Here is an 18,611-nt window from a genome sequence, read left to right as displayed (position 1 = left end):
GCTGGAATGCAGTGGCGTGATCTCGGCTTACTGCAACCCCCGCCTCCTGGGTTCAAGCGATTCTCCTGCCTCAGCCTCCCAAGTAGCTGGGATTACAGGTGCCTGCCGCCATGCCTGGTTAGTTTTTGTATTTTTAGTAGAGATGGGGTTTCACCATGTTGGTCAGGCTGGTCTCAAACTCCTGACCTCGTGATTCACCCACCTTGGCCTTCCAGAGTGTTGGGATTACAGGTGTGAGCCACTGCATCTGACCAATAGAAATCTAAAATCTTCAGCCTGGTGTTTAAGGTCTTTCATCAGGGGGTCATTTCCTTTCATCAGTTTTGTTTCCTGCTTTTTTCTCTGCCCATTCTACACCATCTCATTTTTAAAAAAATCTTATAGAAATCCCTAAATCCTGGAATTTGTTTATTGCATTATCATGGTGCTGCTTAACTGTTCCCCTTGTTGCCTATATACTGATAAATAGATCTAAGCTTGATTCACTTTTTTTTTTAAGGACACTTCATAGTTGGGGTTGCATACCACATGTAAGTCAGCATTTTGCAACTTTAATTGAAAATCATTATTTTGCAAACCCTAAGGAAGTGATAGATCCAGGCACCTGACATCAATGGCTGGTAAAACCATTAAGCTGGCAATACCTAACTCTGTTTAATTTTAACCTCACTAAAAATGAAGCAGCCAGGTATAATATGCCTTGTATTGTAACACACAGTATGGGGCAGCATGCTTTTTTGACTTCAGAATAGCTCAAGGAACTTCTGCTTTTGAAGAGAGAAATTTCCTTGGCCTGGTGACAAGAGCAGTAGATGTAACCAGGAGTAGGGATGTGTGTTGTCCTTGGGTTAACCACTGTAGGTTAATAACCTGGTAGGAAATTTTCATAGGAAGGGTCAAAAATTCAAGGTGCTCATTTTCAAGTTGTCTTCTAGCGTGTTGCCTGAACCTAACTGCAGTAGAAGTGGGGAGTTGGAGGTAGGCGGTGTTGAAATCCCAGGTTAATGCTAACCTCCATCTCAGATCCAGGACAATGCAGACTAGCTTCCTTTTGGGAAATGGAGGTTCTTGGCTAATACGTTCTGGCTCTTGCGTTTCTGAAATCGTTACTGGAGCCAACCTAAATCAGCAGCCTGGTTCTCAGCAGAAGGCAGCAGAGGATGGCAAGGTTGGAAGGGAGATAAAAGCTGTGGGAACTGGGTGACTCCTGTCTGCCACTGGACAAGGGGTACCCTGAGAAAAATAATTGTTTAAAAAAAATTTTTTTTGAAGCTGTGGGAGTTGAGGAGGGTTTAATTGTTTGGCCGATTGGCCTTCTCTATGGGAAAATTAATTGGGATCAACCCCTCTGACAAGTTTCCCTTTCTATTCTTCTGTGCGTGAATAGCCTAAAGCAAACAAGGTAGTCCGATCTCTTTGATAGCTGTGAGGCATGAATAGCAAAGTATAGTGGAAGGATTTTGCCAGAAAACTTACAGCCGTGACATTTGTCTTGCTGACATTTATTTCTGCTCTTAGTAAAAAGCATCCCTCAGTTGCCACTCAGCTTGTATTTACTGAGCACCTACTTTATTCCTGGCTTTCAGCTAGTTCACTTAGAGTGGGCAGTTATAAATGATGCAGTTGCATTCGTGAGTGCGGCAGGAAGACCTGGAGGACAGTGGAGGCATGACTGGCAGAAGTTGTGGATGGCTTCCTGACAGCGATGAGACTTCAACACAGTCTTAAAGGATGGGCTAGATTTCTCTAGGACTACGGTTGTCTAAAGCATGCACCATGCAACTTTACTTACATGTAGGGGGAGGGGAAAGGGTTTTGTCATCAAATGAGTTTCAGAAATAATACATGTTGCATCTTCTTTTTTTTTTTTTTTTTTTTTAAGATGGGGTTTCACCATGTTGGCCAGGCTGGTCTCAAACTCCTAACCTCAGGTGATCCGCCCACCTTGGCGTCCCAAAGTGCTGGGATTACAGGCTTGAGCCACCACGCCCAGCCGTATCTTCTTCTTTAGAAAATGTTCAGTTTAGTTTAACCCAGAATTTCTCAAACATTTCACCTGAGAACCTCTTTTTATTTTTAGTTAATAGAATACTCTGAGGTAAATATTGCTCTACACTGAGCCAAGGAGTCACAACATTCCAGATTGTGGGTGGGTAAGGAAAATGGCTCATTTGGGAGTCTGTGAAGAGACCAACATCTCCTCAAGACTTTGTAGGAGTCTCTTATCAGAGCAGCTATCCAGACAGAGTACCTCTGGGATGGTGGTTCACTTGGAAGAAGGCTTTGTAATCACATGGGGTGTTGCAGGGGAGGTACTCAATCTTGGCTTGGATGATGCGTGTGCTTGCAGGATGTCTCTGGCATTGGAAGGTTCTGAGCCTGCCTTGCCCTCCAGAAGGTTGGCTGAGATCTAGGGATTTAGGTTCTGAGAAGCAGAGGGCCCACTAATCAGGATCTCCCACTGTAGCCTAGAGAAGTCAGCTTTCTAACTTGAAGTGGTATTTCAGAAGTTACCTGCTGCCTCTGAAAATGGAGCTGCAGTTAGCTGGGGCATCCAGGGGCCTCGTCCCTGGGCTGTGTGAGAGCTCCCCCTGCTGTCTCCCTCTCTTCATGGCTCTCTTCACACTGCCTGCTCGTCCAGTAAAGCAAGTACAGACAACCACTAATCAAGAATACTAGTTCCAGCTGGGCTTGATGGCGCACGCCTGTAATCCCAGCACTTTGAGAGATCGAGGTGGGCGGATCACCTGAGGTCGGGAGTTTGAGACCAGCTTGGCCAACATGGTGAAACCCCATCTCTACTAAAAATACAAAAATTAGCTGGGCGTGGTGGTGCACACCTGTAATCTCAGCTACTCAGGAGACTGAAGCAGAATTGCTTGAACCTGGGAGAGAGAGGTTACAGTGAGCCAAAATCGTGCCACTGCACTCCAGCCTGAGCAACAGAGTGAGATTCTGTCTCGAAAAGAAAAGAGAAAAGAATACTAGTCCCTGGGATCCTCTTCTGGAAGGCTTTTACCATCTCGGCCTTCAGCCTAGTGTGGGAACTTCACGCTGTCACTTCAGAACCTTGTTTCCTCCTGTTCTTTCAGTTCTTGGATGTGTTTTTCCCTCCCTGTGGTCTTCTCTCACTATTACCCTAGGTGTGTTCTCCGGGCCTCCTGACAGTTTAGAGGTGAGCCATTTCAGAAGGTGTCATCTAGCTTCCCATTCATCTGTTCTGCCTCTGTCTCCTCTCTGCCCCTTTCCACGGAGCTTTTTTATATTTGCAAATAGGAAGGCAGAGTGCCATCTTTTTCAGAACTCCATGCCTCAGGTCCCCACCTCTCATCCACCATACAGTTCCATCTGGATAAATGGTGTCCTCGTATCTCTCACCTGCCTCTAGAGTCTGGTCTGGTTCTCTTCCAGATCCAGCAGAGATCAAGACTGGAAGGAATGGGGAGGTAGTATGAAATGCAGCAGCAAGGAGGCAAAGATTGCTGAATACTCTGGTCCTAATACTTGTTCTTTTTCTAGCCATGGCACTGAAGAGGGACAGCAAATCTTGCAGCAGCCGGTGCCAGAGAGACTGGACTTTGTGTGCAGCTTTCTGCAGAGTAAGCACCTTTCTTATCCAGCTGTGAAGAAGCTGCTTCCTCAGCGCGTGAGATTGGAGAGTCCAGAGGAACTAGTTCATGGGTGTCTGGAGGAGAAAAATTTCAAGGCCCCCTACTCTTTAATGCAAAGATGAAACAGCTGGCTCACATCCCCTGAGTCTTGTGATGCCTCCATCAGTTGGTGTAAGAAGCGTCCCTTCAGTCCTAGAGCCCGTCTCAGAGATCCAGGTGGACCCAGAAGGTCACTTTTTGGGACTGATCACCTTGACTCAGCACCTTGAGCTTCTGTTCCCCCAACTTCAAGGAGACAGAAGAGAATGACTCTCTTTCCCTTGCAAGAAAAACTGTTTTTTCCCAAATAACTTTGAATTAATTGCTTAGGCGATAGTTATAGGGGCAGAGGCAGATTAAGGTTCATCTTGACCCCCCCTCACTGCTTGTATGACTTTCTGGACATAGGTTCCCTATGTATAATGTGGAGATGATAACTAGTGTTAAGCGGCTGGGTAGATTAAGTAAGTACACATGCAGAGATTCCAGTGCAGTGCTTTCACTTCCTCTACCCTTGTTCAGCCTTAGACCGCAGAGTCCTCATCTTTGACATGGGGAGCTAGCTGCCATCTCCACTCCCAGATAATTATAGGAAAGGTGAGGTTATAGTTCGATAAAGCAAGGTGTTAGTAATTGAGCCCAGACCCTCTGGCAGCATAAGAGTCAGGTATCCTCAGTTGTCCTCTTCTGACTCAGCTGCAGGCTTCCTCTGTGACCTCAACTGGATTCTAAAGTCACCTGGCATCTCTGGGTTCTTCCTCTGTGGTGCTGAGAGAGGGTTGGTGAGTGGGTGGGAGAGTGCAATGTCATGACCCAGAGTTGCTGTGAATTCCCAGGCTGCTTTCTTCTTCCACTATCCCTGTACCCCATGGACTGACCCAGGATAGAACAGACTTCAGATGGAAAATTGTAAGGCAGGGGAAAGAGGGTATAGGATTAAGGAGCCCTACATCTCATAGCCCCACCAGAGACAGCCATTCTACTCCTCAGATTTAAGTGTTTTGGAATCTCAGGTATGGTTCCCAGGAAGTTCACCCTGTTTTCTACATTGTCATTGCAGAAAATCGAAAACATCCCTCTTCTCCAGAATGCCTGGTGTCTGCACAGAAGGTGCTAGAGGGATCAGAGTTGGAACTGGCCAAGGTACCTAAGGAATGCCAGACTGGGGAGGCAGTACAGGGTAGGGGTGATGGTACCTGAGGGACCCTGCAGGGCCTTCTCTTAACCCAAGGGGAAATGGTAGGTGCCTTATTCCTGGGGCTCTGGTATGTTGGAGGTAGAACCAGGCAGTCACCTGTCTGAGACAGAGGCTAATTTAGCCCAAGGATTCTAGGAGCCCATGGTCTTATGACAGTGATTATCAGACAAACAGCAGTTTACTAGACCATTACTGTGGTCCTCGGTGGAGACCTGCCAGAAATTATGTCTCACTCAGCTATCACCATATTTTTATTATAGCTCAGTCTACATCATTCTCTCTGCACTTTCTGGGTACTGGCCTGTAGAGGGTACCTAAAGCTTCACACCCAGGGTTCTATGAGTTCAGGAATTGAGCCATACAGGAATCTTGGCACCCAGCTTTTTGTACAGTGTGCATTGTGTCCTTAATTAAAAAAAAAAAAAAAAAAAGCATTTCCTGGAGCTGTTAAGGATGGTGGCCTGGGGCTGCTGAATTCTAGGAGTTTTGGAAGAGTCCCCAGAATAGGAGCACTGAGAAGAGAGACAGCCCCACTCAGTGACTGCCTGCTGTTTGGCTTCTAGATGACCATGCTGCTCTTATACCACTCTACCGTGAGCTCCAAAAGCCCCAGGGACTGGGAACAGTTTGAATATAAGATTCAGGTAAGCCCTTGTGTAAGCCACCCCAACTAGTGGGCCTACCCCATGCTTTACCTCACCCAACTCGTTTTTCTTTAAATAGCTGATGCTGGTCTTTTTAAAAATACATTTGTAGTAATTATTTCCATTAATCATAGAAAATCTGGGAAATGTTGAAAAGCATGAAGAAGGAAATAGCAGTTGCCGATAAACTCATACCCAGAGGTTGCTAACTTTTTAAAGGATATACCTTCAAGTCCTTTTTTATGTGCATATATTTAACTATAATGTGTTTTAGGATAATACATAGAAATTATTTTCTGTTCTTATATGTGTTTCTGTGTGTGTGTATGCTTTCCATAGAACTTTAACTTTATCTCATCCTTTCCTCTGGTAGGGTCATCTGGAAGAGGCCAATATAATTATATATAAAAGCTTCCTGGCCTGTGGGAAGCTTTTATATATAATTTTATATATAATGTGGTGGCTCATGCCTATAATCCCAGCACTTTGGGAGGCCGAGGCAGGAGGATTGCTTGGGGCCAGGAGTTTAAGATCAGCCTGGGTAACATAGTGAGACCCTGTCTCAACAAAAAAGATTTTTTAAAAAAATGAGCTGGGTGTGGCAGTGTGTGTCTGTAGTTCTAGCTACTTGGGAGGCTGAGAAGGATCACTTGACTCCAGGAGTTAGAGGTTATAGTGAGCTATGATTGTGCCACTGTACTCTAGCCTAGGTAACAGAGCAAGACCTTGTTTCTTAAAAACAGCAACAACAGTAACAATAAAACCAACTTTCTGATTGTATTACTTTCCTTACCAGTCACTTCACTTGTGGTCAGGAGTGAAGTCAGTCAGGAACTCTGACTTGGGTATATCTTTAGGGGAGGTGGGAGGGAAGGGGGCAAGTAGGGTGAACATATCTCTAGTTGAATGTTGCTGGCTGGGCCATAGGACCTCAGTTCTGAGAGGGAGAGTGGGATCCAGCAGGCTCCTAGGGCGCGTGGGAGCTAGGGACTGGCACTGCCAGGGTAGAGCTCCTGGCAGCCATCCCTTTGGGGGCCTGACACCTAAGTGATGCTCTTTTTCTCTCTGTGGCCCAGGCTGAGTTGGCTGTCATTCTTAAATTTGTGTTGGACCATGAGGATGGGCTAAACCTTAATGAGGACCTAGAGAACTTCTTACAGAAAGGTGAGTAGGTACACATTCCTGAGGATCCCCTCATCTCTGAACTGGGGACTACTAGGATCCTGAGTTGTCAAGAAGTGCAGTGGGGATTTGTTTCTGTCCCCAGCGCAAGGCAGAGTTGGTGCTCAGGAAAATTGTGTAGTGAAGTAGGTCGATTTCTGGGCCATGTTGTATCATCTCAGTTCCTACGGAGCTCCTTGCTGCGTGGCAGCAGCCAAGTGAGATATTTACAGGTGATCATATCTACTTTTGTTTTTTATTTTTTTTATTTTTTTGAGATGGTATCTTGCTCTGTCACCGGGCTGGAGTGCAGTGGCACGATCTCGGCTCACTGCAATCTCTGCCTCCCGGGTTCAAGTGATTCCTCTGCCTCAGCCTCCTGAGTAGCTGGGACTACAGGCATGCATCACCATGCCTGGCTGATTTTTTGTATTTTGGTAGAGGCGGGGTTTCACCATGTTGGTCAGGATGGTCTCTATCTCCTGACCTTGTGATCCGCCTGCCTCGGCCTCCCACAGTGCTGGGATTACAGGCGTGAGACCTTGTGCCCAGCCTTGTTTTTATTTTTTAAACAATTATTACTCTAGGCTTAGAAGCTGAGAATACGCAGTCTTTTTTTTTTTTTTGGACAGAGTTTCACTCTGTCACCCAGGCTGGAGTGCAGTGGCACAGTCTTGGCTCACTGCAACCTCCGCCGCCTGGGTTTAAGTGATTCTCCTGCCTCCCGAGTTAGCTGGATTACAGGCGCATGCCACCACACCCGGCTAATTTTATATTTTTAGTAGAGATGGGGTTTGACCTTGTTGGTCAGGCTGGTCTCAAAGTCCTGACCTCAGGTGATCCGCCCGCCTTGGCCTCCCAAAGTGTTAGGATTACAGGCATGAGCCACCGCGCCTGGCTCACAGTCTTTTTAAAAAATGTTTTTCCTGTCATATAGTGCATGTTCTAGGTGGAAAGGCAGATACATACACCAGTAAATATGATAAGGAATCTAAGTACAGAATATATCAACTGTCTCAGCTGGTGCTACAGTAGAGTGATCATTTGCCAGTCTTCTGATGAAGAGGTCAGCTGGTGATGATAGGAATGTAAGAAGGAGGTCTAGATAAGTTCTAGCCATTGAGTTTGATGTTCCTTGTGTTCAAGCTCCTCATGAGACCTTCAAGTAGAGATGTTGGAAATGTGAGTCCAGAATTCAGGAGCGGACCCTGGACTAGAAGATAGGTTTGCAAGTCAGCAGGTGGATGGCCACTGAAGCCATAGGCACTGTGTGCAAAGCCAGGAGGCCCCATCAGACCTCTGGGAGCTTACAGGGTGGGCAGAGGAGGGAGGAGCAGATGAAGAGACTAAGAACAGGTGATGAGACGTAGGAGAGTCCTACAGACGTGGTTACTTCTGTGGGAACCTAGGAAAGAGAAGAGTTTTGAGAAGGAGAGCATTTTGGAGGTACAATACTTGAGGGTAGAAGAATTCCAAATGGCGACCAGTGGCTCTGATAGGAAAGGTTGTTGGGGGCTGTGAAAAGATCCTGCTCAGGGTTCCCCAAGCCGTCTCTGCAGTGCTGACTTGAGGAAAAAGCTTGAGCACTTGGTCCAGTTTCTGAGCCAGAGGATACCCTCACTCCACTGTACTGTGAGTCGTGATGCTCTGTAGAAACGGAAGCCCTGCACTTGATTTTGGTTAGAGACACGGAACTCTGGATAACCCAGACACCAGGTTTCAGGTTCTGCCCAGTGGCTTCCTTGGTAGTTTACATATAAGTGTCCACGGATTCACTCCCACTAAGGCGAGTTCTCAAATTGCATAAAGGTCAAATCTTTTCACCTTACTAACCTTTGTTGATTTGTCTGTTTCTTACCTGTCCCTTCTACATGTTCTAGCACATTCCCTGAAGAGCCCTCCCCACCTAGCCACCAGACCAAGAGGGAGATTCGCTTCCTAGAGCTACAAAAGGTTGCCTCCTCTTCCAGTGGGAACAAGTATGTTCTGGGCCTCTCCTCCTGGGATAGGGCCTCAGCCTCTATCCATTCCTCACATCCCTACCTTCTAGAGTTAAGCTATTGAGCAGCCTCTGGGAGTGCTTGGAGTATCCTTTAGATTTGTGATTTCCCCACCTCACCCAGTACTAATTGGGGAAATTGGTTGGGATTTGTCATGGGCAGGAGGCCTTCCTCAAAAGCTGATCCCTATTTATGGAATATCCTTCTTCCTCGGATACTACAATGAAGTCCCTCCTCTTAGCATATCTCTGCAGAGGTAAGGAGAATATATCACTTTTTTTTTTTTTTCCTGACAAGCAAATTAAGTCAGTGAGAAGAAAAGTTTTCTCAAGATTATGTCATGAGACTTGAGGTAGCACTGCAAACAGAACCAAGGTGCACAGGCCTCCCAGCTGCTAGTGTGCACGTCCACACCCAGCTTTCCCCTGGCTGCCTGTTGCTCTTTGCTTCAGATCTTAGGCTCTTACCAATGCACCTGGGCCTTCTCCCCCCTCAGCTTCCTCTCAGGTTCCCCAGCGTCTCCCATGGGCGATATCCTGCAGACCCCACAGTTCCAGATGAGACGGCTGAAGAAGCAGCTTGCCGATGAGAGAAATAATAGGGATGAGCTAGAGCTGGAGCTGGCCGAGAACCGCAAGCGCCTCACTGAAAAGGGTAGGTGCCTGGCACGCTGGCAGATGTGTGTGAATGGACTTACCAGAGGGATGTCCCCTTGACCTCCTGTGTTGTCCCCTCTGCTGACTCTGGACCTTAGAGCTCAGCCCTGGGCCTGTGGTCAGGCTGACCTCCTGAAAGTTGTGTTCTGTCTTTGTCCCCATCTTCTCTTTCCCTTAGATTGGATACCATATTCCTCCTCCTCCCTATGTTGCCTCCTCCTTTTCCCTCCTTCACATAGTTCTGTGCTGATTCTCTTTTCTTCCTTCCTCCACTTTGGGCAGATGCACAGATAGCCATGATGCAGCAGCGCATTGACCGCCTGGCCCTGCTGAATGAGAAGCAGGCGGCCAGCCCACCAGAGCCCAGGGAGCTTGAGGAGCTGCGTGACAAGAACGAGAGGTACAGCCGTCCCTGCATTCCTTCCCAGGCCCCAGCCCCTCCCTGCACCCAGCCTGGGGCCTATACGCTGTTCTCACTGCTTCCCTCCTTCACAGCCTTACCATGCGGCTGCATGAAACCCTGAAGCAGTGCCAGGACCTGAAAACAGAGAAGAGCCAGATGGATCGCAAGATCAACCAGCTTTTGGAGGAGAATGGAGACCTTTCCTTTAAGGTGGGTGTTACGGTGGTCTGTGCATGGAGGCCTCTCAGGGCTAAGGTGGTTTGGAAGGCTCCCCAAGGGAGGGTTGAGAAGAATGTCCCACCTGTCTTATGCTTCAGTCTCTCCAGAGACCTGCATATTTTGCCCCTTTCCTTGTCCCATAATTGGCTACTTCCAGGGTGCTGGGTTGTGACCCTCAATTTTGATTTGTAGTCCTGAATTAGAAGTGTGATGGCTGTGATTGGTTTCTGGAAGGCTGGCAGGATAATTGGAGGCATTCTGCCCCTGAGGTTCAGGGAGCAGACAGCAGTGGTGGGGTCAGTGTTGACCCTGGGATTCCCACTTGCCCTTCTCAGCTGCGAGAGTTTGCCAGTCACCTGCAGCAGCTACAGGATGCCTTCAGCAAGCTAACAGAGGAGCACAGCAAGGCCACTCAGGAGTGGCCGGAGAAGCAGGCCCAGCTGGAGAAGGAGCTCGGCGCAGCCCTGCAGGACAAGGTAACCCTCTGCTGGGGTCACAACCAGTCTTGAGCACACGTGCAAAGTTGAGTCCAGTTTGCCACTCTGCTCTTCTGGGCCTTTGGGTATTAAGCTGCTTTCTCTTCAGGGTTCAACAGTGTGCTGTTGTGTGAGCTTAAGTCTAGTACACACTAGACTTTTTTTTTTTTAATTTTTTAATTTTTTTTCCCCACTCAGTGCCCCCACTTTACAGTACACCTTTCAGTCCTATCTCTGCTGTTTACAAGATGTGGATCTTGGACAAATTAATCAATCTGTTTCTCTAAGCATCCTTTCCCTAAAATGGGAGTAATAACGAGTAGCTGCCTCATCACCTATTACGAGATAATGTATGTAAAGCACTCCACACATCGTGTAGTGTCAAGTAAGCTCTCAGTGAAGCAGTTGCTATTATTATTGTTGCTACTGGTAAGAACTCAACTTGGTCACTTACTAATAACTGTGTAGCCCTCAATCAAGGCACTTAGCATCTGGGCTTCAGGTTCTTGCTCTGTAAGGGACATAGTAATACCTGCCTCCCACATTTGTAGGTGAATTAGAAATTCAGGGATATACCCAGGCCGGGCACAGTGGCTCACACCTGTAATCCCAGCACTTTGGGAGGCCAAGGTGGGTGAATCACCTGAGGTCAGGAATTCAAGACCAGCCTGGCCAACGTGGTGAAACCCCATCTCTACTAAAAATACAAAAAAAAAAAAAAAAAAAAAAAAAGCTGGGTGTGGTGGTGCACGCCTGTAGTCCCAGCTACTCAGGAGGCTGAGGCAAAAGAATCGCTTGAACCTGGGAGGCGGAGGTTGCAGTAAGCTGAGATCTCACCGTTGCACTCCAGCCTGGGCGACAGAGTGAGACTGTCTTAAAAAGAATTCAGGGATGCACCCAGTACAGCCTATTGTAGGTGCTTAGTGAACAGTGGTGAGGAAGTGGGTTTGGGACTGGGGGGTGCTGCATTGCTGCTTCTGGTGGTATTGCTGCCCAGAGGATGGTGGGCAGCTGGTGGTGGTTTGGATCATCCAGGACTGAAGACTTATCTGAGGAAGGGTAGACAGTAAGGAAATTTGAAGTAAACTCAGCAGGCTTGGGGAAGTAGTAAGTAGGTCACATTATGACTTGATTCTGCCTTAGAACTAAGTCTAGAGAGTCAGGTCCCTCACGGTCCCAGTTCCATGGTTTCTGCTTTTTTCTAGGCCAGGGGAAAAGGAGATGTTGGTAACAAGATGATGGGCCCCATGTTTGTTAATGGTCATGAGGGCTGGTGTGGTAATCTGGTGCTTGTTCTACCTCTCTGTTCACATGGGTCTCATTTACTCCCAGAAATGCCTTGAAGAGAAGAATGAAATCCTTCAGGGAAAACTTTCACAGCTGGAAGAACACTTGGCCCAGCTGCGGGAGAACCCACCCCAGGAGAAGGGTGAGGTGCTGGGTGATGTCTTGCAGGTAGGAATGCACAGGAAGACCTGTGTGCTGGGGGGTTGGTATGGACTCACATTTGGTACATTTGGGTTCCTGGTGTTCCTCCATTCCCAGAGGGGCTTGGTGACTGAGGAGTCATGCTGATCCCAATTTGTCTCTTTATACCACCAGTTGGAAACCTTGAAGCAAGAGGCAGCCACTCTTGCAGCAAACAACACACAGCTCCAGGCTAGGGTGGAGACGCTGGAGACTGAGCGGGGCCAGCGGGAAGCCAAGCTGCTTGCTGAGCGGGACCACTTTGAAGAAGAAAAGCAGCAGCTGGCTAGCCTGATCGCCGACCTGCAGAACTCTATCTCCAGCCTCAGCCAGGCCAAGGAAGAGCTGGAACAGGCCTCCCAGGCTCGTGAGGCCCAACTGACTGGCCAGGTGGCCTCTCTGACCTCTGAGCTCACCACACTCAATGCCACCATCCAGCAACAGGATCGAGAACTGGCCAGCCTGAAGCAGCAGGCCAAAGAGGAGCAGGCCCAGCTAGCACAGACTCTCCAACAGCAAGAACAGGCCTCCCAGAGCCTCCGCCACCAGGTGGAGCAGCTGAGCAGCAGCCTGAAGCAGAAGGAGCAGCAGTTGAAGGAGATAGAGGAGAAGCAGGACGCAACTAGGAGGGACCACGCCCAGACACTGGCCACTGCTGCAGAGGAGCGACAGGCCTCCTTAAGAGAGCGGGATGCAGCTCTACAGCAGCTGGAGGCACTGGAAAAGGAGAAGGCTACCAAGCTAGAGATTCTGCTGCAGCAGCTTCAGGCTGCTAATGAAGCCCGAGACAGTGCCCAGAGCTCAGTGACAGAGGCCCAGAGGGAGAAGGCAGAGCTGAGCCAGAAGGTGGAAGAACTCCAGGCCCGTGTTGAGACAGCCCGCCAGGAACAGCATGAGGCCCAGGCCCAGATAGCAGAGCTAGAGGTCCAGCTGCACTCTGAGCAGCAAAAAGCAAATGAGAAAGAAAGGGTGGCCCAGGAGAAAGACCAGCTCCAGGAACAGCTCCAGGCCCTCAAAGAGTCCTTGAAGGTCACCAAGGGCAGCCTTGAAAAGGAGAAGCGCAGGGCTGCAGATGCCCTGGAAGAGCAGCAGCGTTGTATCGCTGAGCTGAAGGCAGAGACCCGAAGCCTGGTGGAGCAGCGTCAGCAGGAACAAAAAGAGCTGGAAGAAGAGAAGGCTAGGCGCAAGGGGCTGGAGGCTCGATTACAGCAGCTTGGGGAGGCCCATCAGGCTGAGACTGAAGCCCTGCGGGGGGACCTGGCAGAGGCCATAGCTGCCCAGCGCACGGCTGAGAGTGAATGTGAGCAGCTGGTCAAAGAGGTAGCTGCCTGGCGTGAACGGTATGAGGATAGCCAGCAAGAGGAGGCACAGTATGGCGCCATGTTCCAGGAACAGCTGATGACTTTGAAGGAGGAATGTGAGAAGGCCCGCCAGGAGCTGCAGGAGGCAAAGGAGAAGGTGGCAGGCATAGAATCCCACAGTGAGCTCCAGATAAGCCGGCAGCAGAATGAGCTAGCTGAGCTCCATGCCAACCTGGCCAGAGCACTCCAGCAGGTCCAGGAGAAGGAAGTCAGGGCCCAGAAGCTTGCAGACGACCTCTCCACTCTGCAGGAAAAGATGGCTGCCACCAGCAAAGAGGTGGCCCGCTTGGAGGCCTTGGTGCGCAAAGCAGGTGAGCAGCAGGAAACATCCTCCCAGGAGTTAGTCAAGGAGCCTGTGAGGGCAGGAGACAGAGAGCCCGAGTGGCTAGAAGAGCAACAGGGACGTCAGTTCTGCAGCACACAGGCAGCACTGCAGGCTATGGAGCGGGAGGCAGAGCAGATGGGCAATGAGCTGGAGCGGCTGCGGGTTGCACTGATGGAGAGCCAGGGGCAGCAGCAGGAGGAGCGTGGGCAGCAGGAGAGGGAGGTGGCACGGCTGACCCAGGAGCGGGGCCGGGCCCAAGCTGATCTTGCCCTGGAGAAGGCGGCCAAGGCAGAGCTGGAGATGCGGCTGCAGAACGCCCTCAATGAGCAGCGTGTGGAGTTTGCTACCCTGCAAGAGGCACTGGCCCATGCCCTGACGGAAAAGGAAGGCAAGGACCAGGAGTTGGCCAAGCTTCGTGGCCTGGAGGCAGCCCAGATTAAAGAGCTGGAGGAGCTTCGACAAACCATGAAGGAACTGAAGGAACAGCTGGCTAAGAAAGAAAAGGAGCACACATCTGGTTCAGGAGTCCAATCTGAGGCTGCTGGCAGGACAGAGCCAACAGGACCCAAGCTGGAGGCGCTGCGAGCAGAGGTGAGTAAGCTGGAGCAGCAGTGCCAGCAGCAGCAGGAACAGGTCGACAGCCTGGAATGCAGCCTCGAGGCTGAGCGGGCCTCCCGAGCTGAGCGTGACAATGCTCTGGAGACTCTGCAGGGCCAGTTAGAGGAGAAGGCCAAGGAGCTGGGGCACAGTCAGAGCACCTTAGCCTCGGCCCAAAGGGAATTGGCTGCCCTCCGCACCAAGGCACAAGACCACAGCAAGGCTGAGGAAGAGTGGAAGGCCCAGGTGGCGCGGGGCCGGCAGGAGGCTGAGAGGAAAAATAGCCTCATTAGCAGCTTGGAGGAGGAGGTGTCCATCCTGAATCGCCAGGTCCTGGAGAAGGAAGGGGAGAGCAAGGAGTTGAAGCGGCTGGTAATGGCTGAGTCAGAGAAGAGCCAGAAGCTGGAGGAGAGGCTGCGCCTGCTCCAGGCAGAGACAGCTAGCAACAGTGCCAGAGCTGCAGAACGCAGCTCTGCCCTGCGGGAGGAGGTGCGGAACCTCCGGGAGGAGGCCGAGAAACAGCGGGTGGCTTCAGAGAACCTGCGGCAGGAGCTGACCTCACAGGCTGAGCGTGCAGAGGAGCTGGGCCAAGAATTGAAGGCATGGCAGGAGAAGTTCTTCCAGAAAGAACAGGCCCTCTCCGCGCTGCAGCTTGAGCACACCAGCACACAGGCCCTGGTGAGTGAGCTGCTGCCCGCTAAGCACCTCTGCCAGCAGCTCCAGGCCGAGCAGGCTGCTGCTGAGAAACGCCACCGCGAGGAGCTGGAGCAGAGCAAGCAGGCAGCTGGGGGGCTGCGGGCAGAACTGCTGCGGGCCCAGCGGGAGCTTGGGGAGCTGATTCCTCTGCGACAGAAGGTGGCAGAGCAGGAGCGAACAGCTCAGCAGCTGCGGGCAGAGAAGGCCAGCTATGCAGAGCAGCTGAGCATGCTGAAGAAAGCGCATGGCCTGCTGGCAGAGGAGAACCGAGGGCTGGGTGAGCGGGCCAACCTTGGCCGGCAGTTTTTGGAAGTGGAGCTGGACCAGGCCCGGGAGAAGTATGTCCAAGAGTTGGCAGCCGTGCGTGCTGATGCTGAGACTCGTCTGGCTGAGGTGCAGCGGGAAGCACAGAGCACTGCGCGGGAGCTGGAGGTGATGACTGCCAAGTATGAGGGTGCCAAGGTCAAGGTCCTGGAGGAGAGGCAGCGGTTCCAGGAAGAGAGGCAGAAACTCACTGCCCAGGTAAGGTGCTCAGGCCAACCACAGCCCTAAAGATCAGGAGCTAAGAGTGCGGGGACATCCATCCTGTGTGTTCCAGGGCCTATGGCTCCTACACTGGAGTGTCTTGCTTTCCCTCATTCACTGGGTGGCAGAAAAGGAGAGGTGGCTGGTGGAGTTCAGGTCTGTTGCCCCTGTCATCCTAAAGAAAATATTAGTGGCCTCCCCTCCACGAAGGCTCTGTCACTAGAGAGTCAAGTTGAGATGCCCACCAGCCCGTTCCAGAGGCACACTTGCACTGGGTGCCTCAGGAGCTGCCAGGGACTAGAATAAGCCAAACTGGCATTTTTAAACATACTGTCAATCTAGCTCCTTGGGGGAGAGTATCAGGGCCTCAGTGAGGTCAGCCTGGCAGCAGGGCTGGTGCCTCTTTGGCCCCATCTCACTCTGTCTCCGTTGCTCCTCCCCCATGTACAGGTGGAGCAGCTAGAGATATTTCAGAGAGAGCAAACTAAGCAGGTAATGCCTGGGGTCCTCGCTAAATGCTGGCTGCTTAAACGGTGACCAGTCTCAGTGCATGAGCCCGGCTGCAGCTTGCCTCCACCAGCTCCTGCTGTGAACTGTTTGTGAAGGGGGCAGGGTCAAGCCATGGAATCCAGGCCCAGGCTGCCCAGGAGTGCGGTGTACTGGGCTCTCTCTCGGGCCTCATCCCACCCGTCCCAGGTCGGCCTCTCCACCCTTCTGCACCTTCTCTCATCTGGCTATCAGGGACAAGGGGTGGCACTGGCTTCATCCTTCCCACACCTGAACCAATGACGGACATAATCCTTGGGATTCCAAAACTTCCCAAGTCCTGTGACCAGTTAAGAATACTCAACTAAGAGGAACAGCAGAACTACTTGTGGGCCGTGTTTAACATGGTACCCTTTTGCCCAGAGTATGGCTTTATGGAAGCCTTGAAGGTGATAAGCAAGGCAGCCCCCACACGTTAGGGAGGATTATAGGCTCAGGACACTTGCCCATCACTTTCTGGGGCTCTAACCCCAAGCATAGAGATGTCTGGAACAGGAAGGCCGAGGGTGAAGGAGCAGGAGGGGCCTACACCAGATGGGGGTGGGGAAGTGGGAGTCACATGGTCTGGCTGCCTCTTTCTCATGGGCATCTTTGTGTTGCCTGAGACATCGAGGCTATAGAGCTGGTGTTAGTGAGAGCACTCTTTCTCCATCACTCTCCTACCCAGCCATCCCAGGACTGCTGAAAAATTGGGCCCTCCTCTTCCTCTAATGAGCTTGAGATAATGGGGGACAATCAAAGTGAACAGCAAACAGTTAGCAATGGAGCCCTTGCCTCTCCCCTGTGCTGCCCAGTCATGCTTGAACTCCCAGAATGCTTAGAGCAGCCAGGGGTGCGTGGGGCTATGTTCTCTTCCCCTACCTCCCTGTGCTCTTCCTCTGTGGGAGTGGGCTTTGGAGTATGTGTGCTGCCCCTGCTCTTGTCTTCCAGCAATCTGTTCCCCCAATGCTAACCACAGCAGCCACGCTGCTAAGCACCAGCCCTAACGGCCTGTGGATATTGGAAAGAGGTCTGAGCATCTGTGGGCTTTGGCTTTGGCAGTTTCTGGGAGGGAGGTATGGGAATTGATTATGTCTGCTAGAATTACAGACTAGGATCTGGGAAGGTTGCCACTGTGGAGTGGTGGCAGCAGCAGGGTGGTGGTGGTGGTGGTGGTGGTGGTGTCAGCTTCTCAGTCAATTCTCCTGATTCTGGGGGTGACACAGGTCTGGCAGGCTTCTGTCTCTGCAGGCTAAGGGTAGAGACGAGTATGGACAGGTGGCCCTGGCAACATCTATGTTAGATCGCCTCATTCAGGCCCTGCCAATGAGCCTGGGCAGCAGGCTATTCCCTAATAGGGGCCAGAAAAAGGGCCTGAGTTTCTTCTAGGAACACTAGGGATCCTGGTCTGGGAAACCCCATGATGTGTCTGAATATCCAGGGGAAGTCCTGAGTCTACTGTCCTCCTCTTTCCTCCCCAGGTGGAAGAACTGAGTAAGAAACTGGCTGACTCTGACCAAGCCAGCAAGGTGCAGCAGCAGAAGCTGAAGGTGGGACAGCTGGGGGACGGGTCTGGCCTCTGGACAGGGGAGGGAACTCTTCTCTAAGCGCTCGGGCTGTGGTGGGTGTCAGGGCAGAGGAGGGGCACCCTGTGTTCCAGGCAGCCCTCCCAGGAGGCCTATGGCTCGGAAGCTCATGTGTGTGTCTTCTGGAAGCTCTCAAGAGACAACCAGGGTGGTTCCCATCTCTCGACTGTCCCTGTCCACTATAGCAGCTACTAGTCATGTGTGGTTAAATTTATTAAATCCAGTTCTTCAGACACACTAGCTACATTGCCGCTGCTTAGTAGCTACATGTGGTTAGTGGCTGCTGCATTGGACAGCAGATACAGAACATTCCACTACTGCATGAAGTTCTGTTGGACAATGTAAGTGTAGATAGTCTGCGCTGAAGGAACGAGAGTCACCAATGTTGAATATTACGATGCAGTTTAATAACATTCTTAATGCTTTCAACTGTGTCACCTTCTTTGGTTTAATACTTGTTTTTTGCAGTTCTAGGCTTCACAGCCTTTAGTCAGGGGCAAAGGAACTGGGCACCAGTGGCATTGGGACTCACTAAAGCCCTGGTGGGTCCTAGGAGTTGGTGGGAGCTCAAAGGTTAATTTCTGCTCACCGTCCATACCATGGTGCCACACCACGTCTGACTGCGATAAACACGTTTATTCTGCTCCTTGTGGGGCCTGTCCTGTGCTGTGAGAGGCAAAGGTGGGATGCTTCTATACAGTATTGACAGCAAAGCACTTGCCTGCCTTGCAGATGGACAGAGAATCAGGCCCTCCTCTTAAGGAGTTATGGTCTGAACCGAAGGCAGTGTGGGAATCATAAATAAGCCTCCAACGGCTTTTTTTTTTTTTTTTTAAACTTACTCTGCCGTTAGTCATTTTTACTCTGGTCAATTTGCTTCAATCTCTGAACTCAGTTTCCACCTTTGAAAAGGGGATAAAGTGAGTTCTCAGAGTGGCTTTGAGGAGAAACAAGTTCCTGTCCTCAGAGAGCTCACATGCCAAGTGCCTCACTCCAGGGTCTGCACATGGGTGTTCCCCAAGGATCAGTTCTTGTCGTCCTAGGGGAGACTGTGTGCGCATGCGAAGAGCATGACACACTTTGTGTCTGGTCTCAAAGAAGGCAAAGATAGGGCAGGAGCTG

General features: G+C 50.7%; 1 protein-coding gene and 1 long non-coding RNA gene across 10 annotated transcripts in view; one reads left to right on the top strand and one right to left on the bottom strand.

Annotated features, from left to right (window-relative positions):
- The window catches only part of NUMA1 (nuclear mitotic apparatus protein 1), a 77,056-nt gene that overhangs the window by 51,842 nt on the left and 6,603 nt on the right, over window positions 1–18,611 (top strand). For 8 of the 9 annotated variants that reach the window (XM_037740084.1, XM_037740081.1, XM_017532882.2 and 5 more), the window contains exons 4-16: window positions 3,520–3,599; window positions 4,711–4,793; window positions 5,412–5,492; window positions 6,569–6,658; window positions 8,511–8,632; window positions 9,150–9,307; window positions 9,592–9,709; window positions 9,805–9,922; window positions 10,267–10,407; window positions 11,740–11,862; window positions 12,010–15,375; window positions 15,829–15,870; window positions 17,385–17,453. In XM_037740084.1, coding sequence (XP_037596012.1) covers window positions 3,520–3,599; window positions 4,711–4,793; window positions 5,412–5,492; window positions 6,569–6,658; window positions 8,511–8,632; window positions 9,150–9,307; window positions 9,592–9,709; window positions 9,805–9,922; window positions 10,267–10,407; window positions 11,740–11,862; window positions 12,010–15,375; window positions 15,829–15,870; window positions 17,385–17,453 — 4,591 coding nt within the window. The remainder of the gene's footprint in view (window positions 1–3,519; window positions 3,600–4,710; window positions 4,794–5,411; window positions 5,493–6,568; window positions 6,659–8,510; window positions 8,633–9,149; window positions 9,308–9,591; window positions 9,710–9,804; window positions 9,923–10,266; window positions 10,408–11,739; window positions 11,863–12,009; window positions 15,376–15,828; window positions 15,871–17,384; window positions 17,454–18,611) is intronic. The other variant, XM_017532884.2, reaches the window with a different exon arrangement.
- On the bottom strand, window positions 7,559–9,204 carry LOC108307527. Its single transcript, XR_001826555.2, has 2 exons — window positions 9,121–9,204; window positions 7,559–7,861 (listed from the first exon to the last, which is right to left on the bottom strand). It is a non-coding gene; the product is annotated as an uncharacterized LOC108307527 (long non-coding RNA).

This window comes from Cebus imitator, unplaced genomic scaffold, assembly GCF_001604975.1.
Source record: "Cebus imitator isolate Cc_AM_T3 unplaced genomic scaffold, Cebus_imitator-1.0 Scaffold79, whole genome shotgun sequence".
Taxonomy (NCBI): domain Eukaryota; kingdom Metazoa; phylum Chordata; class Mammalia; order Primates; family Cebidae; genus Cebus; species Cebus imitator.
The sequence above is the reverse complement of the archived record's forward strand: the minus strand, read 5'-3'. Positions and strand labels throughout refer to the sequence as shown.